At 40.1% G+C, this 27,921-nt stretch overlaps 3 protein-coding genes across 4 annotated transcripts; all 3 read left to right on the top strand.

Moving 5' to 3' along the window:
- The first annotated feature begins 730 nt into the window (after positions 1-730).
- Positions 731-3,385, top strand: LOC114824216 (uncharacterized). Its single transcript, XM_029100650.2, has 3 exons — positions 731-1,898; positions 1,985-2,460; positions 2,541-3,385. Exons 1-3 carry the CDS (start codon positions 908-910, stop codon positions 3,192-3,194), a joined length of 2,121 nt encoding a protein of 706 aa, XP_028956483.2. The 5' UTR covers positions 731-907; the 3' UTR covers positions 3,195-3,385.
- Positions 3,386-11,386: 8,001 nt separating this feature from the next.
- Positions 11,387-15,789, top strand: LOC103430260 (3',5'-bisphosphate nucleotidase AHL). Of its 2 annotated transcripts, none has more exons than XM_008368398.4 (4): positions 11,387-11,849; positions 12,985-13,672; positions 14,399-14,760; positions 15,419-15,789. In XM_008368398.4, the coding sequence occupies exons 1-3, from the start codon at positions 11,696-11,698 to the stop codon at positions 14,700-14,702; spliced, it is 1,146 nt and encodes a 381-aa protein (XP_008366620.1). In that variant the 5' UTR covers positions 11,387-11,695; the 3' UTR covers positions 14,703-14,760; positions 15,419-15,789. The 2 variants fall into 2 exon arrangements, with proteins under 2 accessions (XP_008366620.1, XP_008366626.1); XM_008368404.4 differs by having other exon boundaries at positions 11,413-11,849; positions 14,399-14,755.
- An 8,367-nt stretch (positions 15,790-24,156) lies between these two features.
- On the top strand, positions 24,157-25,733 carry LOC103430251 (uncharacterized). Its single transcript, XM_008368387.4, has one exon. It carries the CDS (start codon positions 24,505-24,507, stop codon positions 25,420-25,422), a length of 918 nt encoding a protein of 305 aa, XP_008366609.1. The 5' UTR covers positions 24,157-24,504; the 3' UTR covers positions 25,423-25,733.
- Positions 25,734-27,921: the final 2,188 nt, after the last annotated feature.

The following is a 27,921-nucleotide window of genomic DNA, read 5'->3' on the forward strand; positions in this document are numbered from 1 at the left end:
GGGTGTAAAACAAAAAATGTTTAGGTTGTGTGAACAAAATTTGTTTATTTGGAGCAAGGTTTTGTGTTGAAGCTTTGTAGGTGAAGCTTTGGTGTTGAAGCTTTCTAGGTGAAGCTTTGATGGTGAAGCTTTGTAGATGAAGCTTTGTAGATGAAGCTTTCTAGGTGAAGCTTTTTTAGGTGAAGCTTTGTAGGTGAAGCTTTTTAGGTGAAGCTTTGTGGGTGAAGCTTTGGAGGTGAAGCTTTTCGGGTGAAGCTTTTTTTGGGTGAAGCTTTGTGGGTGAAGCTTTTTTGGGTGAAGCTTTGTGGGTGAAGCTTTTGAGGTGAAGCTTTTCGGGTGAAGCTTTTTTTGGGTGAAGCTTTGTGGGTGAAGCTTTTTTGGGTGAAGCTTTGTGGGTGAAGCTTTTGAGGTGAAGCTTTTCGGGTGAAGCTTTTTTTGGGTGAAGCTTTGTGGGTGAAGCTTTTTTGGGTGAAGCTTTGTGGGTGAAGCTTTGGAGGTGAAGCTTTTCGGGTGAAGCTTTTTTTGGGTGAAGCTTTGTGGGTGAAGCTTTTTTGGGTGAAACTTTGTGGGTGAAGCTTTTGAGGTGAAGCTTTGTGGGTGAAGCTTTGGAGGTGAAGCTTTTCGGGTGAAGCTTTTTTTGGGTGAAGCTTTGTGGGTGAAGCTTTTTTGGGTGAAGCTTTTTTTGGATGAAGCTGTTTTTTTTTTTTTTTTTTTTTTTTTTTTTTTTTTTTTTGGCGCTTGACACGGTCTTCATTTGCTTGTTTTGTAGTGACTGTGGAAGACGGATTGCTTTCTGATTGAGAAGGGTTCCGGCATCGCTTTGCACCATCTTCATGTGGGTAATATAGGAACTTCCTTATGTTTTGATCATGCATGTAGTGATAGAATTTGTTTCTTCTTATTGTAGATGTCAGAGCCTGGAAGTTCTAGTGATGAGGGCTCTTCTAGCTTTAGCTCTAAGTCTGAGTCTGCAATGTCGGAGTCTTCAGGGTCTTTGTTAGAGTCCGGTACTAGAGAAACATTGGATGATCTTCCCAACCGTCAAACTTTAGCTATTGCTAGTTCTTCCTCCATGGCGTTGGGTGAAGGGGTTGTTTTTGATGCCATACCCATAGTTCGCTCTGAGTTCACAGCAGACCATCTAAAGAATAACTTGTTAGATAATGAGAAGCAGGTTGAGGCGCTAAGGCAGTCATGTAATATCCCTCGTAGTGTAGGGATACGTTTGGTACATGATGAAGAATGGCCTTCTGAGCCTCCCCAGGGTCATGTTATGTTCTACACCCAGATATTACTGACTTTAGGGGTGAGACTACCTTTACATCCGTGGTTGCAAAAGATGTTATCTTTGATCGGATATGCACCTGGGCAACTCAATCCTGGTTTCTGGGATACTTTGATTGGATTTTATATCATTTGGATGGAGTGTGGGTTGTGTGAGCCTTCCTTCCATCAGTGGCGTTACTGTTACAAGATGCGCCCAGCAAAATCATGCACTGGTTATGCCGAGTGTGCATGTCGGAGTGAGAGAGAGCGTATTGTGTATGGTAAGAAAAAGGCATACTACACATGGAAAAACCGTTGGTGCTTTCTGTATAATGATTGGGAGTATGATAAGGGTGTCACGCCTGAGCGACGTGTGCTTACTCACTTCCAGACTGTAGGTTGTAACGTATCAACCGTTCGTACTATTTGCTATTTGTTGTGGTCTTTTCTTGCTTCTAACACTTTGCTTCATGTAGTGACGCGGGGCACCATCCAACTGTTTGGGCAAGAGCTATCTGACATAGAGAAGGTGTTGAGGGTGCCCAAAGAGGATAGACACTTAAGCAAGCTACGACCCTTATTTCGTCGGTACGGTTTTCAACCCTTAGTTTCCGAGAGCCAGGGACGATCGAGTAAGTTGTATCCTTCATGTAAACTTAGCTCAATTCCTTACTTTATTTGGAAAGTTGTATTTCTTATTTTGATTTTCCTTATGCAGTGGAGAAGGTAAGCAAGAAAACAGGGACTAGCACCCATAAAAGGAAAGCACCAGTGTTAGTTCCTTCGGAAGACATCCTACCGCATAAGAAAATTCATAAGTTCCGAGGGGAACCATCCGTTAGACCTAAGTCCCAAGATGGGGTCCTTAAGGGGCCTGCCTTTAGGAAGACTGGAGTCAAGACCGTTGATGATGCTACTGCCGTAGTTGTAGGAGAAGGGAGCCGACTGTTGCCTCATCCTCTTACTATGGAGCACACTGTCCAGGAAAGTGATCCTGGTTCCCGCCATGAGGGGAAAGGCAAGGAAAGAGCTGGCAGTGTCCCGTGGAAGGACTTGAGGGTTGCCACGCGGCCAAAGGATTTTGGGGATATCAACAATTGCTTGGCAGGGCGTCGATTCGCCTTCGATGAGCTCGGAGAGCCCTTAGCTAAGGATGAATCGGATTGCGACCGGATGTTGAAGCTGTCTTCATATGTGAGTGTTACTTTGTCATTTCCTTACTTTTTCCTCTTTATTATCATTATTTAGGTAGTGATGATCGTCTTGCCATGCAGGTCATGGCCGAGTATCACGACAGACTGCAAGAGGTTGAGCGGTACAAGGCAAAACTGAAGGAGAATAAGCAGCTTGTGGACGAGGCCCGAAGGAATAAGGGACTTTTGACTCAGGCTCTCCAACTGAAGGATGAAACCATGGAGAGCTTGAAAAGGCGAAATGGTGAGAACCTAAGGCTTAAGAAATTGTTTGAGGCAACTAAAAAACAGTTGGAGGTGGCTACCTTGGAAGTATCCAAGGTTAAGGGAGAATTGGATGGTGCCTTAGTTGAGATTTCTGAACTGGAGAAGAGCATTCCAACTGAAAGGGAGGCTGCTGTGCAAGAATACTTAAGTTCTTCGACCTTTCATCTTGCTATTAAACCCTACTGTGCTCAAGAAGCTCGCTTTGAAAAAAGGAAATGGATGGCCGTCCTTGATCGTTATGATGATGGGAGCATTCTTCGAAAATACCACGAAGATATAGATGAGCATCATCGAAAGGGCGAGACATTTGTCCTTGCTGTTGATCCTAGCAGCGAAGATGAGTCTGATAATGAAGGTAGTGCTGATGCACAGACTCAGCATGGTGAAGAGGATCTTGGGGATGCAGAGGATGATGGTAGGACGCGGAATGATACTGCCAGGGGTTCGGCTTCAGATGAGAATGAATAGCAGTGTCTTTACTATCTGCATGTATTCTGGATGTAGTAGTCTGATGTGTGTATAACATGTGCCCATGTTATAAGCTTGAGAGTTTTGGATTTAAGGTGTTTATGAGTGTTTGCACTATTATTAATGCATGTTTGGCTATGTATGAATAGATCTATTGTTTGGATATAAGCCATTGTTTGGTTGTTCCTTTCTTTGTATAGTCTTGTCGACACATACTTGGATTTTGTTTCGTGTTGGATATATCTGCTTTGAGGTTTCAACACTTGAGTGTTCCCTTGCTAGGAATGTAAAAGAGTGAGGGCTGAGTTGGCTAAATTACCTCTTTATTGAATTCATTGCCAAATAGCCTTCATTACATAGGATGCCGAACGGCTATAGCTCAACACTTGTACATCGTGAGTCTATTTGTAGTAGTACTTCAAGTGATCAGCGTTCCATGGATGGCCAAGGGTCTTGCCATCGGAGCTTCTAAGTGTGTAAGAGCCAGGGCGACTGATGCCAATGACTTCATACGGTCCATCCCAGTTTGGACTAAGTGTGCCTTCACTCGGGACTCTGTCGCAGAGTAATCTTTTCTTTAAGACCCAGTCTCCTATTTTGAAAGAACGAAGCTTGACCCTAGAGTCATAATAGTTGGAGATGCGCTGCTTGTAGGCGACATTCCTCAAGTGAGCTTGGTTTCTGTGTTCCTCGACTAAATCCAAGTTGAGGGTGAGTTGTTTGTCATTTTCACTTTGAATGTAGTTCTGGACTCGGAATGTTGCTTGCTCGAGCTCAACAGGGACAACCGCCTCTGTGCCAAAGGCAAGTGAGAATGGAGTTTCTCCTGTTGAAGTCCGATATGAAGTGCGATATGACCAAAGAACTTGGGGTACAAATTCTGGCCAACAGCCTTTAGCTTTGTCCAAGCTGGTTTTCAAAGTGCGCTTGATTATTTTGTTGATGGCTTCAACTTGTCCATTAGACTGGGGATGAGCTGGAGAGGCAAAGCATAAGTTGATGTTGAACTTAGAGCAGAACAACCTGAACTTCTTGTTGTCAAACTGTCGCCCATTGTCAGTGACTATCGCATTGGGAATGCCGAATCTACAAAGGATGTTCTTCCACACAAAGTCTTCTATCTTTGCCTCAGTAATGGTTGCCAAGGGTTCTACTTCGGCCCACTTTGTGAAGTAGTCCACTGCAACGACTGCGTAACAGACTTTGCCCTTCCCTGCCGGCATTGGGCCGATCAAATCAAGTCCCCACTGGGCGAAGGGCCAAGGGCTGATCATAGGAGTAAGAGGCTCTGGAGGGGAATGAGGAATAGTTGCATATCGTTGACATTTGTCACATGAGCGGGATACTTTGATGGCATCCTGGTGGAGTGTTGGCCAGTAATATCCTTGGCGAAAAGTCTTGTGTGCTAGGGACCGAGATCCAGCATGATCTCCACAGACTCCCTCATGTATTTCCCGAAGGACGATTTCCGCCTCGGCAGGCGTAAGACACCTTAAGTATGGCAGGCTAAAACCTCGCTTATAGAGTTGATCATTGATGATCAGGTAGCGGGTAGACTTGTATCGAATTTGCTTAGCCTGGACTTTATCATTTGGGAGGGTGCCATGAGCAAGGAAATTATAGATCGGGGTGATCCAACTATCCCCCTGTTGTAAGTTGCATACTTCTGCGGCCATGGTGCTTGGTGTTGCTAACAGTTCGACATGAATTTTTCTTCCAATCTTGTCTTCCACAGCTGAGGCGAGGCGAGCCAGGGCGTCTGCATGACTGTTTGCCGCTCGAGGAACTTGGGTGATCTGGTAGTGGAAGTGCTTGAGCAAAAGTTGTGTTTGCGCAAGATATGCTGCCATGGAGCTGTCCTTAGCATCAAAGTTGTTGGTAACCTGGTTGACCACTAATTGGGAGTCACTGAAAATATCAATTTGTTTAACCCCGAGGTGTTTGGCCAAACGTAATCCTGCCAGAAGGGCTTCATACTCGGCCTCATTGTTTGATGCCTTGAATTTGAAACGAAGAGCATACTCCATTGCTACCTTGTCGGGCGTAGTCAAGACTAATCCCGCTCCACAGCCCTATTGGTTGGATGAGCCATCAACATACAGACTCCAAGCTGAGGTCGTTGATTCTACCTTCTGAGCTTCCGGGGGTAATGAAGCCACTGCTTCAGGTGTAGAAGCAATGTCAACCGGATATGTGAAGTCGGCAATGAAATCTGCTACTGCTTGACCTTTTTCGGCTGGTTTTGGTTGGTAGGAGATGTCAAACTCACCCAATGCTATCGCCCATTTGATCATTCGCCCAGACGTGTCAGGACTCTGGAGTATCTGTCGAAGAGGGTGATTGGTAAGCACGATGATGGCGTGTGCTTGGAAATAAGGGCGAAGTTTCCGAGCAGACATGACCAATGCTAGAGCTAATTTCTCAATGTTGGAGTATCGTGTCTCCGCATCTTGTAGGGCTTTGCTAGCGTAGTAGACAGGTCGCTCAATATTCCCATCCTTTCGAATGAGAACGGAACTTACGGCTGAAGCTGATACCGATAGGTAGATAATGAGAATGTCTCCTACCTCGGGCTTGGAGAGTAGAGGGGCTTTACTCATGTACTCCTTGAGGTTTTTGAATGCCTCGGCACATTCATCAGTCCATGTAATGTACTTCCTACTTCCCTTAAGTGCTTTAAAAAAGGGAGCACATTTGTCTGTGGCCTTAGAAATGAACCTGGTTAAGGCTGCCACCTTGCCAGTAAGGCTCTGGATGTCCTTTGAAGTTACCGGTTCCTTCATGTCGAGGATTGCTTTGATCTTCTCGGGATTAGCTTCAATGCCTCGTTGGCTAATCATGAAACCTAAGAATTTGCCAGAGCCTACGCCGAAGGCACATTTGTTGGGGTTTAACCTCATTCGATACCTCTTCAAAATAGTGAAAGTTTCAGATAGGTTGGTGATGTGTTGGTCAGCATGTTTGCTCTTGACTAACATATCATCAACGTAAACTTCCATGCTCTTCCCAATCTGCTCGGCGAACATTGAGTTGACTAGTCTCTGATAAGTCGCTCCTGCATTCTTTAGGCCGAAAGGCATGACTTTATAGCAGTATAGTCCTCTGTCGGTAGTGAAGGCTGTGTGTTCTTGATCCGAAGGGTTCATGAGGATTTGGTTGTATCCTGAGTAAGCATCCATGAAGCTCAGGAGTTCACACCCGGCCGTAGAGTCTATAAGTCTGTCAATAAGAGGAAGAGGGAAGCTATCTTTCGGACACCCTTTGTTTAGGTCGGTGTAGTCAACACACATTCTCCACAAGACCTTTTGAAGCAAAAGACTTTCTTTGGTTGGATTTTTCTTAACAAGGACCACATTTGCTACCCATGTCGGGTAATTGACTTCGCGGACAAAGCCTATGCCTTTGAGTTTTTCAACTTCTGCTTTCATTGCCTCGTATCGTTCAGCGTCATAAGATCTTCGCTTCTGTCTCACCGGCTTGATCTTGGGGTCAATACTCAAACGATGACAGATGACATCGGGAGAGATGTCTGGCATGTCCTCGTATGACCAGGCGAAGACTTCAGTGTTCTCTTTCAAAAAAGATATCAATGCTAACCGAAGGGGTGGTGACAATGTGGTGCCAATCTTCACCATGCGATCTGGATAATCTCTTGAGATAGGTACCTTCTCCAACTCTTCAGCAGGTTGGGCTTGCTGGGTGAAAGAGTCATCTCGAGGATCATCGGGTTGATTGTTGCTATCAGGAAGATCCAAGTTCGCTTCATCTAGGCTGGTCTTTGTGACTTGGTCATGTACAGACAGGGTTTCCTTGGGTCCGGGCAAGTGTTGTTGCTTAACTGAAGTGTTGTAACATGATCGTGCACTAAGCTGATCTCCTCTGATGTAGCCGTTGCCATGGGGGGTTGGAAATTTCATCAACAGCATATGCGTGGATACCATAGCCTTGAGATCATTGATGCCTGTGCGCCCAAAGATGACATTGTATGCCGTTGGGCAGTCAACCACTAGGAAGTTAGTGGTAATGGTAGCCGTGTAAGGGCCTGTACCAATAGTAAAGGGTAAATGTATGCTCCCTAAGGGTTGCACGATATCACCGGAGAAGCTTATCAGAGGAGAAATCGAGCGATCAAGCAAGTGTTCAGCTACACTGAGCGCCCTGAAAGCTTCGGCAAACATGATATTGACCGAAGCCCCTGTGTCTACGAGGATTCGTCGAACATCAAAGTTGGCTATGTGAGCCTCCACGATCAATGGGTCGTTATGAGGGTAGATGATGCCTCTTTCTTCCTCAGGGTAGAAACATATCGGATCCCAGTTAGGTTTTTGATACTTCCCTCCCCTGATGTCTTCCACGTGAAACACTTGGTGACCAGTCCTCAGACTTCGTTCACTGTTTTTCATGGCCCTATTGGAAGATTCAGATATGGGTGTGCCGCCGCTTATGGAATATATGACATTCACCTGGCGTTGGTTACGGTTATCCCTTTGAGGGTGAAGAAGGAATTGATCAATTTTTCCTTCTCGTGCCAAAGCTTCAATACGATCACGGAGGATGATACATTTCTCGCTATCATGGCCGTTATGCTCATGGTAGCAACAAAACGTGCCCGCTTTATTCGGGGGCGTGTAATCTGGGTGCCTCGGCTTTGGTTTTGGTATCAGGTGAGCTATGCTGGGGTAAATGGCCGCGCATGTGGCATTCAAGGGCGTGTATGTCTCATACCTTGGGGTAGGGGGTATCTTGACGCGGGTTTGACCCACTGCATTGACTGCCTGGGGGCGAGCGTTATTGTGGCGATACCCTTGGTTATCGGGATAGTGTCCCTTACTCTTTTTACTGAAAGGAGAGTGGTGAGGATGGAAATCCTTCCTCTTGCCTTGAAATTGATATGTCTGTTGATTCGGTGAAGCATTATGCAAGGCATGGGGAGGTGCCACTGCTGTTTGGGAAGTCGAGGTCTTCTCATTTAGGTGAGTCTGGCTTCCACCTCCCACTTGTTGATAAAGGATGGTTGTAGGAGGTTTCCCCTGATATGTCTTTGCCTCGGCGGAGGCATGGTTATAAGCCTGCGCCATCACCTCAGAGTAAGTCTTCCAAGTATTGGCATTGATCATGTATTTAAAGAAACAATCACGTAGGCCTGCCGTGAAGGCTTTGAGGGCAGTCTTGTCATCTGCCTCGGCACACCGGGAGTATTCATGGCTGAAGCGGCCAGCATACATACGTAATGACTCGTCTGGCTTCTGGCGGATAGTGTACAAGTCATCTGCAGAGTGCAAGCGATCGGTTTGGAAAATGTGTTGGGAAACAAATAGTTTCCTCAATTCCTCAAATGAGTCTACCGTCTCAGGTGTAAGACGACAATACCAATTTAGAGCTCCACCAGAGAGGGTGGAGGGGAAGAGAAGACATCGCTCTTCGTCGGTGTGCATCCGGTATGCCATGGTGGACTCAAAGAGGTTAAGGTGCTCAATCGGGTCCTCTTTTCCAGTATAAAGTTGCAAGCCAAGCTTTTGCTTTGTCTTTGCTTGAAGGGGGGTGTTGAGGATCCTCCTTGTAAGAGGGCCAGGCCTGGGTTGGTTCCAGTCAGGTATTTCAGCCTGACGTTCAGCCTTCAACTTGTTTACTTCCTCAAGAAGTTGTAGGACAAGGGGGTCCTGAGCGGAGTTATGTGTCACTGGAGCTTTCTTTCGTAAATCTCCATCTCCTCTTGGAATTAGGAAGGTTTGATCGAGGGCATGTGATTTTTCCCTGGACTCGCTGTACTGGCTTCCAGGGTATGTCTGTCGGAACACCTCTGAGTCCCCTGTACCCTCATGTCTCTCTGGGACTTGTTGCCCCTTCCCCAAATTGGTGGCCGGCTTGGGCCGTGGCAGGGGACCGAGTCTCTCAGAAATCCTTGGGTCATTAATCTTTGAGCTTATATGGATGGAATTCTCTCGACGTTGCTTCAGGAAATCCCGACAATCGCGAAAGACGGCTTTCGATCCTTCTGCCCCTTCAGTAAAGAGGTGTCTCCCTCCACTTCTCATGGTTCGGGTCGAAGCAACTGGGTTAAGAGAAGCCTCATGTTGATTATCAAGTCGAGGGGTAATCTGTTCCCTATCAGGGATATCTATGTCGAATGCATGTGACCCTCCATGTTGGAGGGCACCCAGTTGATGGTTGACTTCCACGGGGGCAACAAGCTCGCGTGTCTGAGCTTGCCTAGCTTCGTGGAGTGTCTCGAAGAGCTTCTCATATTGCTCCTGGAGGACCTCATTCCTTATTGCTATCTTGTTGTTCTGAGCTTCCAACTCATCGACTTTAGCTTGAAGAAGAACTCGTTTTCCTTCCTTCTTTCGTTGTTTCGCACTATGTGCAAGGGGGGTGTCATTCTGTGTGCTGTGGCTTCCTTCGCTTCCCATGTTGGAGAGGGATGCCTGGTCAAAAGAAAGTGTACGAATGATAGAAACCAGCTTGACACAGCTGAAGAGAGTAGGAATAAGTGTCGTTTCCCACAGACGGCGCCAAATGTTGATGCACAAAATCAGCGAAGACTTTGGTACAACAGAAAGTGTCAGGTTTTGTGACCTTCGCTTGGTTGCTTCGGTCACTAGTGAGGATAAGTACGTAAATGAATAGAGACAGAGAAGCAAACACAGGATGTACGTGGTTCACCCAGATTGGCTACGTCCACGGAGTAGAGGAGTTCTTATTAGTAGTGAAGGGCTTACACAAGTACAAAGGATCAAGCTCTCAATTTAGTAAGTTCTTGTGAATGATTTAACACAAAATGGCATTAGGCAATATTGTGGGGGAATGACCCCTATTTATAGAAAAACTTGTAGCTTTGTCACATTGACATGTGTCATGTTATGATTGGTTCTTGATGTTGACACGTGCTGCGCTCTGATTGGCTTCTAATCTTGACACGTGTCGAGTAGTGATTGGCCTCCTGGTCGGAGGGGAACTCTTCTGGGTCCTTGACAGTATAGCGTTGGCCGGTGCTCGGTAGTTTCGGGATTGGTCAAGTATGGTACAAACAATAAGCACTCGAAACTTCAGGCTCGAGATTTTCAAGATGAATGAGGAGGGTGATTGTATCGCACCATTCTCATTGAAATAATATAACATAGGATGGACGATTATTCCGCACCATTCCAGTAGCAGGAAAAATTTAAATACGCATAGCAGGGTGGGCGATTATACCGCACCACCTAAAATTGTAATGAAATTAAACAGTAGGCAAATTTAAATCTGTAGGATAGGGTAGGCGATTATACCGTACCATCTAAAATTGCAGTAAAATTAGATCTATAGTCCAAGATAGGCGATGATACCGCACCATCTTGGATCGCAGTAAGATTAAATTTGCAGTTCAAGATGGGCAATTATACCGCACCATCTTGGATTGCAAGTAAATCAACATAAATAAATACTGGGTTAGTAATCAAGATTTACACCAAACAAGAAATCAAAGATATATGTAACTGTTAGGTTAAGAGCTAGAAGCAGGTATGGAGCAAACAGTTCGTCGCAAGGGTATATCGCGCAGTTAAGGCAGAGGAAGAAGATGAATAGTAAAAACCTTAGAGGAAACATTTTTTCCTTTCTTTCGTTCGGCGAAGAGAAATGAGAAAATTGTTAGGTTTTAGAGACTCGTGCTGATAACGTGTTATAAATATGTAAAAGTTAAAGAAATAACCTTTACTAGTAACAAGAGCGAAGCAGAGATAAAATTTCACACTGTAACTATAGCAGTAAGGGATGACAAATAAAAGAGGGAGGAATAGATGATGTTATTGATCTTTCTTTCTTTCTGTGTGTTTTGATTGCAGTCGAATGCTATATTTATAGAGTAACTCGCATTATTACATTTTGAAATTTACATCACATAACTTTGAAAATACAATACGTTGTTTCCAAAGTCTACATTACATTTGTGGACATTGAAAATCTGTGTGTGGGCATTCATAACAATGTCAATATTTTGAACTACTAATATTTTCAACTGTTAATATTTTCAACACCTAACTCATTTTGTACAAGTTACTCGCCTGTCCAAACACTATTCTCCACGTATACTCAAAAGAAAGAAAAAGAAATAAAGCTAGCGACAGGGACACCTGTGGTCACATTAAACCCGGCAGAGTGTGGACACTGAAAAACGAACTTTTTGACCACATGTTTTGACCACATGTGCTTTTCTTCCAAACTTTCCTTCCACCCAAACACATAAAATCCCACAAAATACAAATGCCACCAGAGGAAATTCCACAACCCAATAAAAAATCCCCAAATGTTTTAGTCGCACAAAAAGTTACTGCATCGCTGAACGCCATTGCCATTGCAAAGCAGAAAGCACTGCATAAAAACCCCTCAAAAATCAGCAACCCAAGAATGTAGGAACCTTAATCTGCACGAATCCCGAGGTGACTACCTCAAAGATTGATGCTTTCTCCTCGTTTGTGAATTCAATCCATCTGGGTGTCGTCGGAAGTTGTTGAGATTGAGGTATGGAGGGCGGGAGATACGGTGAGGAGCTGGATGTGGCGGTGAGAGTGGTTCACATGGCGTGTGCTCTGTGTCAGAGGCTGCAGGAGGGGTTGGTGTCAGGTGGCAGTGGCCTCGTTAAGTCCAAGGACGATGATTCTCCTGTGACTGTCGCAGGTACTATGAATTGAAACATTGCTCTCTGGTTGTGTTTTCTTTGATATCGGAGGTTTTATATTTGAGAAATGTTCTGCTGTTTTTCTGTTTGTGGTTTCCTTAATTTTGGCAAACTTGTGCAATGTAGTACCTTCGATAGATAGTTTTTAGATGAATACATCGCTTTGGGTTCCTCAATACAGGGTCGTATGCTTAGTAGTTCTTGAATTGATTTGCCTTTTAGTTAAGGTGATAAGGGGATACTCTTAACAAATTATGATGGACAATGTAAGTTTAATTTTTGAAAATGATAACAAATATACGCCGTTTATGAATTTAGGTACTTGATATTAGGTGCATTGTCTTCAGAGGTTTTCTTTCGTCACTATGGAGTAGGTTTTTCGCTTCGTATGGGACCAGAATCTTCTTTTGTAAGTGCTTTTTAAGTAAAAGGGACTGACCAGCAGATGAACATTGTTGGGGTATTGTCTGATGGTATGCCATTCTTGTTGAATGATCTTTATGGAGAACATTTTATACACGGAGCCTGAGTTCCGTCGGCTAATTATCCATGCAAAGGTTCATTGAGATTTGTCTTAAAAGTGAATATGGGGGTGGGAGTGGAGCATTTTTCAAGTAGAAGTTATAGAACCTGTGAGAGCATTATGTGAAAACACAAATATCATCGTTTTATAGAAATGGAGGGGCACACCTTTTAGTGGCTTTTGTGTCTTGCATTAAATTTGAAATACTGTTTCATTGTTGTGAAGCTTAATAAAAAAACAGTACCTACACGTATGAGCCACAGAAGTCTATGTCCATCATTTTATGATCTTAGTTAGAGAATTTGTAAGCTTTCAACAAGGGATTTCGTTTTATCTTACCTTTTTTTATGAGGGTTTTCTTTGTTTACCGTAAGTTGGTTTAATATCCTTACCAGAACTTTCATATGCTAGAAATTGCTTGGTGCTCTTCTTCAATTATAAATTTTCAGAAAATGAAAGCAATTGGAGCTGGAGAGGAAAGAGCCAGTTTCTGGAGAATCTAGTTTTTATGTTTATAGCAACTGAAAAGATCAGGCTCTCCAACTCATATTGATTCCTCTTTGTATATCATATAAACTTTGGCTAATTCCATTGACATTGTGAGTGAACAGATTGGAGTGTGCAAGCAACCGTTAGCTGGATACTGTCTGAGTTCTTTGGGAGTCAAAATGTATCCGTTATTGCTGAAGAAGATGTACAAACGCTCTCTCAGGCTGACTCAGCGGGTTTGCTGGAAGCTGTTGTAAACACTGTTAATGAGTGCTTAGCTGGAGCACCCAAGTATGGTCTTAAAAGTCCACCAAAATCCCTCAACACTGCTCAAGTTCTTGAGGCTATCAGCCGATGCAACTCAGAGGGAGGCCCCAAAGGTAGACATTGGGTACTTGATCCTATTGACGGAACATTAGGGTTTGTGCGTGGGGATCAATATGCTGTAGCTTTAGCATTGATTGAGGATGGGAAGGTTGTTATTGGAGTACTTGGGTGCCCTAATTACCCAATGAAGAAGGAATTGCTCAGTTATCATTATCAGTACCATGAAAACATGTCAAGGTTGTCTCCACCTTCTGACGATATGTGGGAAAGAGGTTGTGTGATGTATGCGAGGAGAGGCAGTGGTGAGGCATGGATGCAGCCACCAATCCGTGGGGATAAGAAGTTTGTGTGGCCGAATTCTGCAAGACTTGTTCGGGTTTCTTCCATCGATGACCCCTCACTGGCCACTAGTTGTGAACCTGTCGAGAAAGCAAATTCAGACCACTCCTTCACAGCAGGACTTGCTCACAGCGTAGGGCTTAGGTACATAGTTACTTAATTATTTCTATACATCAGCGTGCATGGTTGTCAGTCTAACAAATGAAACCGGCACATAATGAACAAGGCAAAGAGTAATGGGAGGAGAAAACTGCAAATAGAAGAGTGAAATGAGTTATTAAGTAGAGGAGCACTTCCCTTTTCTAGTTTCTTTTTTATTACATATAAGAGGTGAAATAAAAAGATATTTCCAGTTTGACGACAATGCTTTATAAAAACCTAGCACAGTGTTTAATGATATGAGTGATTTTCCGTCACAAGTATTGCCTAGGTTGTTGTCCTGCTGTTGTTTGTTTCTTCTGTCTCTTGGTCCTCTGTTTCAAGTTCTGAGAAATTAGATAGAGAGAAGAGATTATATTAACAAGTATGTCTATTGTCTGTTATTTGGAATTTTTTAACAGTTACCCTGCTTTTCTTCAAGGCAATTGCTTAATGATATGTTTTTTTTTTTTCAAGTACAAGGCAATGTGATTGATGGTCAATTAAGGTTAAAAATGAGTTTACCAGAAAGTATCCTAATTTTTTTCTTTTTGTTGTAATCAATTGTACCTTCTCCAATGAGTTTCTTATCTTTCTCTGGTTGGCAAATGATGTGAATCTCAAAGCCACCTTGCCACCTCGCATGTCTTTTTTACTGGGGTAGGAAGATATTGGCAACTATAGTTTTACTTGTGCTCTAATTGATATTTTCCTTTCATATCATATTGGTAGAAATCAACCCCTCCGTGTCTATAGCATGGTGAAATATGCAGCCATAGCTCGAGGAGATGCTGAGCTATTCATGAAGTTTGCAAGGACTGGATACAAGGAGAAGATATGGGATCACGCTGCTGGTGTTGTCATTGTAGAAGAGGCCGGAGGTGTCGTAACTGATGCTGGAGGGCGTCCCCTGGACTTTTCAAAAGGACCTTACTTAGAAGGACTTGACAGGGGCATAGTTGTTTGTTCTGGGGCAACACTGCATGAGAAAATCATTGATGCCGTGTATGCCAGCTGGAACTCTTCTAATTTATGAGGCTTTCTGTTCCATGCCAACGGACCACAGTGGCAGTAAATTTTGCAATTTTGGTAAGGTAAGGTCATTAGTAGTATTTGTTTTACATTACAAAAGATCTTCATCACGGTTTGATCCGCTTTCCAATATAACTTACTGAGTCAGTGGCTTATGAGTGAGCTAGTTGTATGACTCGGTGTTTTTTTGGGATTGTCTGATGTAGTATTTCTACCCTGTTTGCTTCATGGATGGAAACAGAAGGGAAGTGAATAATTCCAGACCTCTTTTAACAAATTTAGTGGGAGCTATTCAAACTTATGGAAGCGAGAAATCCTCTTTGTTTCTACTTATGCATCACATAAGTGAATCTTGCCAAATTAGGTTCATTGTACATCTCATTTCCATCTCTCACGTATTTCAACACCCTCAGATTTCCCAATATTTCTCTTTTCATAATAAATTTGAGACTCAAATCTCCTGCTTCCGATGTCATCTACCTTTATCTCCCCAGTTGGACAATTGTTTGACAGGGCTGACTTAATAAGTAGTTATTTGTAAATGCTGGAACTCAAAAGTCCCAACAGTTTGGATACCGAAGAGAATTCCTTGTAAATTTGAAGAAGGTTCCGTATGGTAAACTTGGTTGCATTGCACACATTCACTAACCTGGTTGCTCATTTGTATCCTTTACTGAGCTTTGTGCAAAGAAATATTTACGCCTCTTTGAAATCTTTCAGGGCAAGCAGTTTGCTGAGAAGGATTCTTGACGACGTTCATATGCTAACGCCAAGGTCAAGTTTATAGAAGGAAGTATTTCGTCTGGTGACGTGTTCAACTGAGTTCAGGAAAATGGCACTGTTATACTGCCGCTCAATAGTCAAATATTTATCAGTAAGATCTTCAAAGTAAATTTTTTTGCAACAGCAGTGTCATTTCAATAAAATGTCAGTGCATATAAATCACTTTCACTGCATAGCTGCACCCAGTTGATGGCTGCTAGGGGTGTAGCAATTTGGGTTCACAGTTTTGTCTAGCAATCAGTCTACAGAAATCAGTTGATGACCATTTTGTTGAGCCAAAAAAGAAATAGAAACAATTTTTACCGAAATACTCCTATTTTTTTTTTTATGGCATTACCTTCTATTGATGTTTTAAGCTACGATTTTGCTTATCCGGTGAACCCATGAGATCGCTGTTCATATTTAGTCAACTTAGTTGTTTCGGTTTACCCAAACTGTGATGTCTGCGAGCTGATTGGCGCCTAAACTGGTAATTTAGCTGTATATTATGCGCTGGTTTTTTTTTCGTAATTTTCGCTACAGGATAGAGTATCAGTTAGCCTCAGTTGTTAAATTGATCTAGCACCTGTTGTTTCCTCCAAAAGCCAGGGAGTGCTGGGTGGCTGTAGCTTGATGGTCTTGCTAAAGAGCTTAGGCATAGTCCTCCGGAGTGGAGGCCTTCCTAGTTTTGTTTGTTAGTGTCATTTTCCGCTCCTCACATTGGAAGTAAATATATTAGTTCAAAACACTATCACGGAACTGTTTTTCCTTTTCTGTTTCAGTTTGTTTTGTTACCCTTATCAGAATATTAATGGAAAATTCAAGTTTGATTGGAAAGATCAGGTGTTAGATACAGTGCTGGAAGAACTAACTTGTTAATAAGGCGTTATGCATTTGTTTATGAAAGCAAGTGGCCTTTAGCACAGTGGTGGAGAGAAGTGTTGTCCTTGGATCACAGCGTGAGTTCAAACCTCATCAACTCTCTAATCTAACAAATATATCGTTTGACAAAAAAAAAATGTTTATGGGAAGTTTTTATAATTTAATCTCGTGTGTAAACAGTCTTCATTCAAAGATTAATTTTACAAATTCTCATCCAAATTGAAGTTGTTTTGTCATTTGATTATTGTCATGAACATTTTATTGTTTATCCACAATATTGTGCATGTCAGTTACAATTAGATACACTTTTTCAATTGGAGTGAATTTTTGTAGAGATATATTTGAAGGATGACCTCAAAGAATTATCAATGGTTATCTTGTGAACTAGTGTTGCGTGAAACCAAATGAGTGAGCAACCATCACGGGTGGTTCAGTGGTTGGGGACGAACTGCAGGTTTGTATACCGCGCGGCATGTCTTGTGTTCAATTTTTTACGCTTGTGAATGCACGATAGTGGTCAAGGAATGCTGAAATGCCTCTGTGAGTCTTCTAGGCCCTCGAAATAGTGGATTAACGTAACAAAGCTATCAGCTAGTCCTATTTTTATAAAAATTTAAAATTAAAAAAAAAAGAAAAAAAAAACCAAACGAGTGATCTGTCTTATTATCTTACTGATTGATTAGCTTTTGAAAACCACTAATATACCTTGTATACGCAGTTGGGTCTCTTTTTTTTTACAAATGATTGGTTTGGATATGAGAATGAGGATCCTCTCCGGATCCTATTTGTGAGGATTCCGCGGATTCTTAAATTGTATCCGTTGATCGTATATCTTATGGTCATTTTTCATTAGATATTATTCAAGTTTGATTTTAAATAAAAATATTTAAAATGATTTATGACTGCACGATGTACGATGAACGGACACGATTTGAAGATTCCTGAGATCCTCACAAAGAGGATCCGGAGAGAATCCTCATTCTAGATATGATTATATTAAGGGTCCCACTTCTAGGGTGTTTAATGAAAACAAATGTAAGTTTTATAATTCTGGTTAAATAGTAATGTGACGTGACCTTGTTCCGTATTCACAAACTAATCACGTAAGTTTAAATTTCCATTAAAGCTAATATAAAAAAAAAAAGCACTTTGAATTAACATGCCACATGTAATTTCTAAGTGATTGTCAGTATTCAAACATCAGAAACCAAAGAAAATACAATTTGTTTGAAGATTTCAACATGAGAGAAAATTTTCAACTCTAAATCCACAGAAAGAGGGAAGAAAGAAATAGCCTTACCAGATTACCAGTGGGCTGCCGGCTGCGAGTGCAGTTGGCACCCAAACTCCATGGCATGGGATGCATCAGTTTGCCGGAATTGACTTTACTTTCCATTCCAAATCCACCGAGACTGAGAGATACTTGTAATTCATTCAATGTTTGGCTGGAATCCATATATATGTTTTCATTAACCTTTTTATTCTTTGCGCGCCTGCATAGTTCATATATATGTTCACAAAATATACATATATCCTCGTTTCTTTTTTTTTTTTGAAAAACTGGAGATTAGTTGTGAGATCCATCCTATAACAAACTTCAACGATCCAAATCGTTTATTTTATAAGTCTCGATTCATGATCGTCCATGCAAAAATTCAATTCAATTGAACCATTTGCCTATTTAATTATGACAATGAAATTTCATTGTTTTTTATAGAACAAAGTTTTCGTCAAGTTCTTTGAACTCAATTATATGCCTCAAATATTTTCAAGTTGGCTAATATTTTGCAAGGATGACTAAGAGGTGAAACTTGAAAAAATAGACGACTCTAATCTTTGAAGTTCGATGCGGTGTGGGCTCCACAACTAATGAAAATCCCTTCCCTTAAAGGCCTCCAATATATGTATATTTTTTTTACCGAATCCTATATATGTATATTCATTGACAGATTTAGGACTCATTTGGATGTGATTTTAAAATGACTGAAAGCACTTTTAGAGGAAAAAAAATTTTGGATCCAAAAGCACTTATAGTGTTTTCTGCAAGAAACATCAGTTATGTACTTCTTCCAGGAAGCACTTTAAGTGTTTTTCCAAGATTTACTTACATCTTTACTAAAGATTAGTTCTAAAAATATTTTCACCAAAAACTCTTTCAATCATTTTAAAATACATCTAAACAAGTTTTAAATTAATGGCTAACTTAAAAATTGAAATATGAAACTTGGATTAAAGGATATAAAGAAATTAGTGAACACAAGTCAATGTTAGGTCAGATCTCATGAGTCTAATGTGTTAGGCAGCCGTAGCTCTTAACAAAGAAACTAGTACATGACGGTCGCGGTCCAAGTTTTCCTTATTAATCTGAAGTTTATTACTATTGCTTGTGGACAAAACAATCACACTAAGAGCCTCATCATCGTCTTCATCTTGTTAAGTACAATTTGGTATTCTTCCATTGTTGCGAATATAAGTACAATAAATTAATTGTACTACAGTCGAATGATATTGTTACATTATTATGACTCGTCTATTGTAAAGCTTAATTTACTCTCACACCTTCTTAATGTAGATACTATCATTTGTTAAAACAAAACAAAATACAATAAATTAGTTAAAAAGTAAAGCAAACATGTCGATCATAATCTGATTTTGTCTATTTCGTACAGAAAAGAAAATTTGAATTTGAATTCGAAACGCAAGGAATTAAAGATAAATGTCTTATTTAATTAGAGTAACCCACCATTTGCTATTTTTTTTTTCTTTTAACTCAAATATGTTTTTTTTTTAATTACACTAACTTATAATTACTGTTTTTTTAATTTGAATATAAGACGGTGGAAACACTACCTACCCACCTAGCTTAATCCCCTCTGCTAAAAACTCAATAATCAAAGTAATTTTAATTTGCAAGTAGCCCTCTATAATAATGGTAGAAAAATATTACTCTTACATCATGGAGTGAGATCGAACCTTGTTCCCTAATTTAATCTATTGTTTGACCAAAAAAATTTCAATTTTCATTTCTTGCATGTTAATATGCTCTACATTTTAAATAATTTTTTAATTAGCAATTCATAATTTATATTTTATGTATGTATGTAAATTATATTGTAATAACACAATCATGTCTATGCATTCTGATGGGTTTGACTTCCACCAATTTTTCTTTTTCCTAACAACTAATTATCTAACATATTAACATTATCGTTGTACTAAAAAAACAATCCTTAAAACGCGTAAAGAGAATTTTATTCTATCTAGTGATTTACGCTTGAGAATATAATACATAGTACGGCTTTGAGACAAAAGAAAGGAACATAACGGTGGTTTTGCCCGATGCAAATACAGTCGAATCTTTATGGATTTGAGAGATGCACTCCAATCTAGGGAAGAGCGTAACTCTTATGGGTTGGCCGATTAGAAGGCCTATCTGCACTGACTATATATAAAGATATTCATTTCCAATTCAATTAATTAATCCATGGAGTTGGGATAGAAGGTGGATTGTCTGCCTTCTCATTTTCATATTTTTTTAATTCTTTCATATTTTGTGTGATCACGGTTAAATCATGCTAATATTTTATATTTTTATTACTTTTTGTTTTATTATTTTTATAAAAAAATCAATATAAAATGTTGACGTGGTTTAATCGTGACCACACAAACATGAATGGATGAGAAGAGTACGGAAATGGGAGGGCAGACAATCCACCTTCGTTGGGATAACCTCAATTCAGAGAACCTGAGAAGATATAATGTTGTATTAAGAGTAGAAGGATTACAAAATAGTTGAAGGCAAGATTCTAAAAGGTGTTAAGCGGCAGACATGGTCAAGCGCTTAGACGAGAATTAGACAGAAGCTTAAGTGGTGTTTTTTAATTCTAAATAAATTATTTATGAATATAAATAAATGTCTAGTTATACTTAATAAAAGTTATAGGGTATAAGAGGAAAGCTAAGCTTAACTGAACCTCGTTATATATGCTCTAAACTTTTAATTTTCTTGTTATCAAAGCTCTTAGCTTTAAGTTTTAGTTAATTAATTGTTGAATTTTCATTCAATTAATTAAATAAAACAGTCACTTAGTATTACGGTCTAGTAATCTCTTCACTGGTAATTGAGAGGTTTCAGCTTCGATTTTCGCTAAAGGTGAGCTTGAACCATATTATTGCTAGTCCATTGTGAGGTTTAACTCACTCTCCCACCCTCTTAATATAGATAATATCGTTTGTTAAAAAAAATAAAAGACATATTTTCAAAATACTAATTGATAAATGTCTTCCTTTTATTTCAAGATTCCTACCTAGTAAACCAACATATGATTAATCATAGAATTACTAAATCAAATGGATAAGATGAAGAAGAAGCTAGCTAGCTAGCCATATCTACGTAGACCAAATCAAGATCAACCTAATAAGACCAATATTAAGTTTTGACGGTGTAACCAAATTTGCCTAGTGCACTACCATATTTCGTTATAAAAGTCGTTGACGGGGTGTGACCGACGGAGTGCGTGCATTCTTTTATCGCATGTCTGACAATTTTTTACACAATTTGTATACTCAACACAAAATGATACGAAAATCATAAGTTTTGTGTCAAACCATTACCAAGGTGGATTGCTACCGAATCACTGGTTATAAACTCCATAAGATATCATTTGTCAGATTTAGACATTAAACATGACAATTTCTTTCTTGTTAACTTGAAACGAAACAAAACAAACTGTAAATAAATCGGTTTGTTATCATATTACCTGTTAAGAACCCATTAAATAATCGATTTGACACGATAATACAGTTAAGATAACAAATTTAACACAAAAATAATACGAGTACAAAGGTCTACTTGATCCTACGTTACATATGCTTACGTAGTCGCTTTCTGTGATTCCCGCGTTTCCAGCGTTTTCAGGGGCCAGCAACTCCCTCTCTAGTATTTAATTTGCAATGACTTTCTTCTTTTTCCGTATTGTTTTTTCAACTATTTGCAATGACTTTAATAAGTATGTCTTTAATAAGTATGTCTTGAAGCTCTTTCTTTACAACTGCCTTTGAATCTTTGGAGGAAAATGACAATGGTATGAGTAGACTAGTGTCATCTTTTGGCAATTCTGTCATTTGTCCCTTGTGTTTCTTCCCAAAATCCTTCAAACGAGTATGGATGTATCCATTTTTCTTATAAAGTGATCTTTACACTATTATTATTTACGTACGGGAGGATGATTGAAATTTGAGTGCCAAGGCGAGCACACTGCCCTAACTAATTGGTATGATTTGCATTTATAGGTGTAATTATATACAACGAATGAACAATACTCTCTAATCCGAAGAGCAAAAGTCCGTGAATTTTAAATTGGAGTAGCAAATAGAAATACAATTTAGTGCTCATCTTTCAAAGTAATGCATTTAACTGAGAATTGTTCTTGGTGGAGCTTTTGAAAAAGTAAACAAAAAGGAGCGCCAACATTTACCCAAAATTAAAAAGTTTTTAATATGATTGTAACACTATTATATGATAATAGCAACCCACTCGTCTTACGATGTACTAGTGTAAATCTATAGAAATCATATTATAACATGTAAAATAATAAAACAAGACGTTATTATAATATGAAGAATCAATAAAGAAAAAAAGAGGAAAGAAAATAAACCATAATAAGATAAAGAAAAGGGAGGGGACCAATGTGACAATTATGTCCACGCAATGACGAATGGAGAAGCAAGAAGATATCCCATGAGACTTTGCGGTATGGCGTGCTGTCCATGGATGGAAGGGACAGAAGGAGGATTGTATTGGTGGTTGCTGTGGCAGTAAGCTTGTCAATTTATACCACGTTTCGTTAACCCGATACAAAATGATACGAAAATAACGAATTTGAATCAATTTATTATCGAGTCGAGTCGTTATTAAATAACCCTTTAAGAATCATTTAACGTTTAGAGTAACCAACCGGCCACATCCATAATTGAATTGGTGATGGCTGTGGCCTGCGGTTTGTCACTCTCTCATCTCTGGCTGGCTGGTGAAAGTGAGTTTTGGATCAAATTTCAAATATCATCCGTCGGTTTCCCCATGATTTGCGGATCCTAATTAAGTAGTAATAATCAAACTTGTCGAACCTTTTAACGGCTGCAAAATTCTTGTTTGTGTAATAGGACAAGGCACTAATTAATTTGCTTTTGCCTCCTAATTGTTTTGTTTTTAAATTTTCGATTAGCCAACTTTTAGGCATTGGTTTTGGCTTCAACGGTTCCAAGGCAAGGAATATTATTGGCGGAATCCGTCATCATTTGAACTTGCCGGAGTTTAAAGAAACAAGTTGCCGATACCAAAGACTATGAGTTCGTTTGAATATGTTTTTAAAATGATTGAAAACACTTTTGGTAAAAATATTTTTAGAACCAATCATTAGTAAAAATGTAAGTAAATCCTGAAAGAAGTACATAATTGGTGCTTCTTGCAGAAAGCACTTTAAGTGCTTTTGAAACCCAAAAACATTTTATTTGAAAGTGTTTTCAATCTTTTTAAAAGCACATCCAAACAAGCCAATTTCCTAGATATATAGGGAGAGATTTTTTTTATTATGTTCAGAACTTAAGGCGGTATGCTATATATTACATATGGCGTACTGCTCATTTCTCTACGGACACACTGAAAAATCTCTCATATATATGTGAGGACTCATAAATACATACAGGACGTCTTGGCTCTCATGTATAAAACTTACCGTTGATAATTGGAGCTCTTAACTAGGGTTAAACACTTAAACTCAAAGTTCTAACACGGACTTAACTAAACATGAAGTTAGCGGTTTTAGAGATGGTAAGGGTATACTCATCACTTGTGTGTGTGGTTGATTCAAATGCGTCTCACATTACATCAACGATAAACATTTAGACAGTTACTCAACAACAATTACTTGAGATGAATCTATGAATTACATGACCAGCAAACTCAAATAATAAGAAATAAAATAGATGTTCTTAGATAACTACATCTACGTGCATATTGTGGTTGGTTCATGCACGTAAGAGATGTTTTGAATTTGAAGTTTTTTGAAAAGTAGACGTCGTTTTTTTTTTTTTGGGGTAATTGGTGCTTCCTTTTTACCATAAGAATTTGGTTTTGACTCCTAGTTAATTAATTGCATTTCCTGCTACTTAATATTGCAATCTAGTGATATTCCTCTTACTGGTAAGTGAGAGGTCTTAGGTTTGATTATCAACAAAGGTGAATTTAAACCTCATTATTGCTAGTCACTTGTAAGGTTAAGCCCGCCCTCCATCCCTCTTTGTGTAATAATATTATTTGCTAAGAAAAAAATTGCATTTCCTTTGTCAATTTAAATTTCTAAATTCTAATTCTTAGTAGAAAAATGGAGAAAGAGATCATCTCCAGATATCTTCCACCAAGGCCAGAGGATCAAGTGATCCGGGCCCTTGAAATTTGGTCAAATGGCTAAAAATAAGGGTTCTTTTAAAAGTTATAATAACTTTAGCTGTTGGATAATTTCAAGGATTCGAATCACTTGATCCAGTAATTTCGGTAGAAGAGATTCGAAGTGGATCTCTTTCCCAAGAAGGGTTCTATAACTTATATAAACTATAAAGTATGTAAATCCAATTACAATGTTGTTTTGTTTTATAAGCACAGGATATAATCATCACTTAAAGTGAAATATCCAATTTACAAAAAAAAAAAAAAGAAAAAAAAAAAAGCTAGATTTGTATTCCCCTACTTCCATCAAGTGACCTGCTAAGCCGGTTTGCCGGCAACAAATTATCCTATATCTACTTTTTCCCACTTTCAAAATCTTCCCAAACTCCTCACACACCTCTCTCTCTATATAATCCGTACTACACGACCCACTCAATCTCTCTTCCTTTTTTTCCCCTTTCTTTTCCTTTAAAATTTGAAAAAAAAATACAGAGAAGCCGACGAAATGAAAAGCGCGTTACATCTTGCCGCCATGGTCATCCTCCATTTATGATCCTCTTTGTTCTTTCTCCAACTTCCCCGACCCTCACTTCCCCATGATTTCTCCCTACGAATGACTTCCTGATTATTTGTTCACCATCTTTACTTGCGATCTACTACTTTCTCAGTAGGCAAACGCCCTGAGATTTCTCAACTGTTTCGAGGTCTTGGAGATTTGATGCCTTCTGGAAACATGTTCAGAGAGAGGAAGATGGGGAAACCATCAGGCGCGGCGCCAGGCAGCAGAGACTGGACTCAGATCTACGCAATCTACGGTCTCGACCAGTTGCACACCATTCTCTTCTTTCTCTTCAACGCTGTCCTATTTACCGTTCTGTCACTCCTCTACCTCACTTATTTCAACCCCATCACCCTCTTTTTCCACCGCCTCCTCCCCATCGACACCGCCCGTTTTGCCGCCGGGTTCACTGGCTCCGTCACCGCCCTTTCCGCCCTCTGCCTCTTCTTTGCATCCGGACACTTCCTATACTCCTCACTCCCCCTCCACTACGACGTCGCCCAGCGCATGGTCGGCTCAGTCAACGAATGGTCGACCGTCAAGCACGCCCTCGACCTCGGCTGCGGCCGCGGCATACTCTTAAACGCGGTGGCGACCCAGATGAAGAAAGAGGGGAGTTCGGGTCGGGTTGTGGGCCTGGACCGGTCCAAGATGACGAGCCTCTCGTCGACGCTGCGGACGGCGAAGATTGAAGGTGTGGGGGAGTACGTGACTTGCCGCGAGGGCGACCCCAGGAGATTGCCGTTCGGGGACGGGTACTTCGACGTCGTGGTGTCTGCTGTGTTCGTCCACACCGTCGGAAAAGAGTACGGCCATCGGACGGTGGAGGCGTCGGCGGAGCGGATGAGGGTTGTCGGCGAGATGGTGAGGGTTCTGAAGCCCGGTGGGGTGGGGGTGGTGTGGGACCTACTGCACGTGCCGGAGTACGTGCGGCGGCTGCAGGAGCTGAAGATGGAGGACATTCGGGTGTCGGAGCGGGTGACGGCGTTTATGGCGAGCAGCCAGATCGTGTCGTTTCGCAAGCCCAGTCAGCACGTTATTGGGCCCGGTGAGGTCCGACTCGACTGGAGATGCTGAATAGCAGTCCGACCCGACCCACATACAGACGAAATAAATAGTCAGCGAAAATAGTATAAATACATAACGACACTGAAGACTTTGCAGTAATGATAATTAATTAATTAATCAAAAATCAAGAAATGAATGGATTTCTTTCTGTGTTTGTATGGAGTTTTGTGATCTGGAGAAGCGAAGCTGACCCAGATCAGATGGGGAGAGAGATGATTATACATGTAATAATCTTACTTTAATTATCTGTCATATTTTGTTATCTATATTTTGTAATATGTTAATGAAATTAGACTCATACTGGATCTGTATGCGCCTAACTCCCTCTGTGTTTACACGCAGCATTACCTATCAAAATTCATAAATATATAAATTTATCAAAATTTCAATTGAATCTATCTTCTTTAATTTCTACAGAGGACCGTTTTTTATCCATTAACCGTGAGTAAGTTGCCACATAAAGACATTATGATGGAAGACTCATTTGCACCGTAATTTCATATAAAGACGCATTGTTATATGTTTGAACTTTTACATATGACAAACTGAGACCTACTCTAATGTGTGATATTATCAGTCACATCTTCTTTGCGTCTTATTTTCTCTTCTCCCACTGGAATGAGAATGCTGACATCCGAGTAAACAGTAATAAGACAAGACAATGGGAATTGGATCCTCTCCGAGGCAAAGCCTTAAGATCCTCCTAACCCACTAACACGGATGGTTAGATTTTGATTCAATGGCTACAATTATTATAACTTTTAGAGGGACTCCCTGTATGCAGTCGTTGGATCAAAATCCAACGGCCCGTGTTATTGGGTCAGGAGGATCCCTAGGATTTGCCTCGGAGAGGATCCAATTCCGGGTTTGGCTTGTTAATTGTTATGTCCAATGTCTTCTCCCATATTTTATTGGCTTTTTAGTCGAAATGATCATTGAGATTTGCATAACTTATCAATTTGATCTTGAGATTTGAAATCCATATAAGTGGTCTCTGAGTTTGTCCACCATCAACCATTTTGGTCATTCCATGAAAAATTATATCAAATAAAGACCAAAATGACAAAAATACTCTCAATTTATTAAACAATAGGCCAAATGATTTGACAATTATTGAGGGTATTTTTATCATTTTAACCTTATTCAATGGAGATTTTTCATGGAATAACCAAAATGATTGAAGGTGGACAAACTCAAGTTCTATTGATTTTAAATGTCAAAGACCAAAGTGAGGAGTTATGCAAATCTCATGAACTATTTTGGCTAAAAAGCCTATTTTATTTTAGCAAATAAACATCCGTTCAATTTGGCAAAAAGTTTGACATGAAACTTATAAGGTTCGAGTTAAACCATTAATGATTCGAGTTACTTGTTAAGAACATGTCAACGAATCAGGTCGTTATCAGGTCACCGGTAACTTAACAGGTGTGACAAGCAAACGACATGGTCACGACCCGTTTGCAATGTTTAGACATTAAACATGACAACTTCTTGCATGACCCATTAACTTGACACGAAATGACACAAGTCGACTCGTTAACGAGTTGGGTTGCTATCGGATAACTTGTTAAGAATCCGTTAAGATAATGAATTTAACACAATACGATTCGTTAAAATAACGGATATGACACGATAACTAGACGAACACCACAAACACGACCTGTTGTCTAAGTCTAAGTGGTGGGGTTTAGGGTTTTTAGTTTTACTGGTGTTGTTATGGGTCACAAAAACAACAAAGTTTATTCAACTTCATTAAACTAACAACCATCATGGGGTGGCCTAGTGGGATGAATTTTAGGCACGTATTTCACACGATACATTCTGGGTTCGATTCTAGGGCTATTGAATCGTACGATGGTGCCCAAAGAGAGGCTGAAATGCTCTTGTAAGCCTCAAAAAAGACGTTGATATTTTTTTGTGGAGGGTTGTGTGAGTAAGTGATTGTAGGGTTTTGGTGCTGCTGTGAAGTCGCAATCGTACATCAATCGGACATCTTCTGATCGTGAAAGCATGCAAATGTTGTTGATTTGAGAATCAAAAACCCTAACTGATTTTGGCATATCCATATATTTCTCTAAAACTATAAAGGAGAATGCTAATAACTTTTATACTAACTTTTGCATTTGGATTTTTTCACTTCTTCAGTTGAGACGTGTCACTTTTTTAACTTTTAATGCTTTTGGTTAAGAATTAATGATGAAACATAGAAAATGTTTTTATCTGTGTAAAATATAACAAGCACTATCTGAAGAAGTAAAAAGATCCAAATGCAAAAGTTAGTGTAAAATTTGCTAGCACTTCTTAAGTATGTATGAGTCCGTACGAGTCCGTCATATTTTCTTCATATAGAATCTCCTGATGTCTATGAAGGTTAAAAATAGCAAACGACCTTCCATCCTCCAACTTCAACTATGGTGGTAATGTTTATTAATTATGCATCGCATTTACTTTATAAATTTATGTCTTGCCACACTTTGCTCAATAAGGGCTTTTTTTATTTTTTTTATT

The sequence above is a fragment of the Malus domestica genome, chromosome 03 (genome assembly GCF_042453785.1).
Source record: "Malus domestica chromosome 03, GDT2T_hap1".
In the NCBI taxonomy this organism is placed as follows: domain Eukaryota; kingdom Viridiplantae; phylum Streptophyta; class Magnoliopsida; order Rosales; family Rosaceae; genus Malus; species Malus domestica.

Coding starts and splice junctions, on each gene's coding strand:
- LOC114824216 (XM_029100650.2), top strand. CDS start 908: ATGTCAGAGCCTGGAAGTTCTAGTGATGAGGGCTCTTCTAGCTTTAGC. Junction 1,899..1,984: donor CGAGAGCCAGGGACGATCGA/GTAAGTTGTATC, acceptor TTCCTTATGCAG/TGGAGAAGGTAAGCAAGAAA. Junction 2,461..2,540: donor TGTTGAAGCTGTCTTCATAT/GTGAGTGTTACT, acceptor CTTGCCATGCAG/GTCATGGCCGAGTATCACGA.
- LOC103430260 (XM_008368398.4), top strand. CDS start 11,696: ATGGAGGGCGGGAGATACGGTGAGGAGCTGGATGTGGCGGTGAGAGTG. Junction 11,850..12,984: donor TTCTCCTGTGACTGTCGCAG/GTACTATGAATT, acceptor GTGAGTGAACAG/ATTGGAGTGTGCAAGCAACC. Junction 13,673..14,398: donor GCTCACAGCGTAGGGCTTAG/GTACATAGTTAC, acceptor TCATATTGGTAG/AAATCAACCCCTCCGTGTCT.
- LOC103430251 (XM_008368387.4), top strand. CDS start 24,505: ATGCCTTCTGGAAACATGTTCAGAGAGAGGAAGATGGGGAAACCATCA.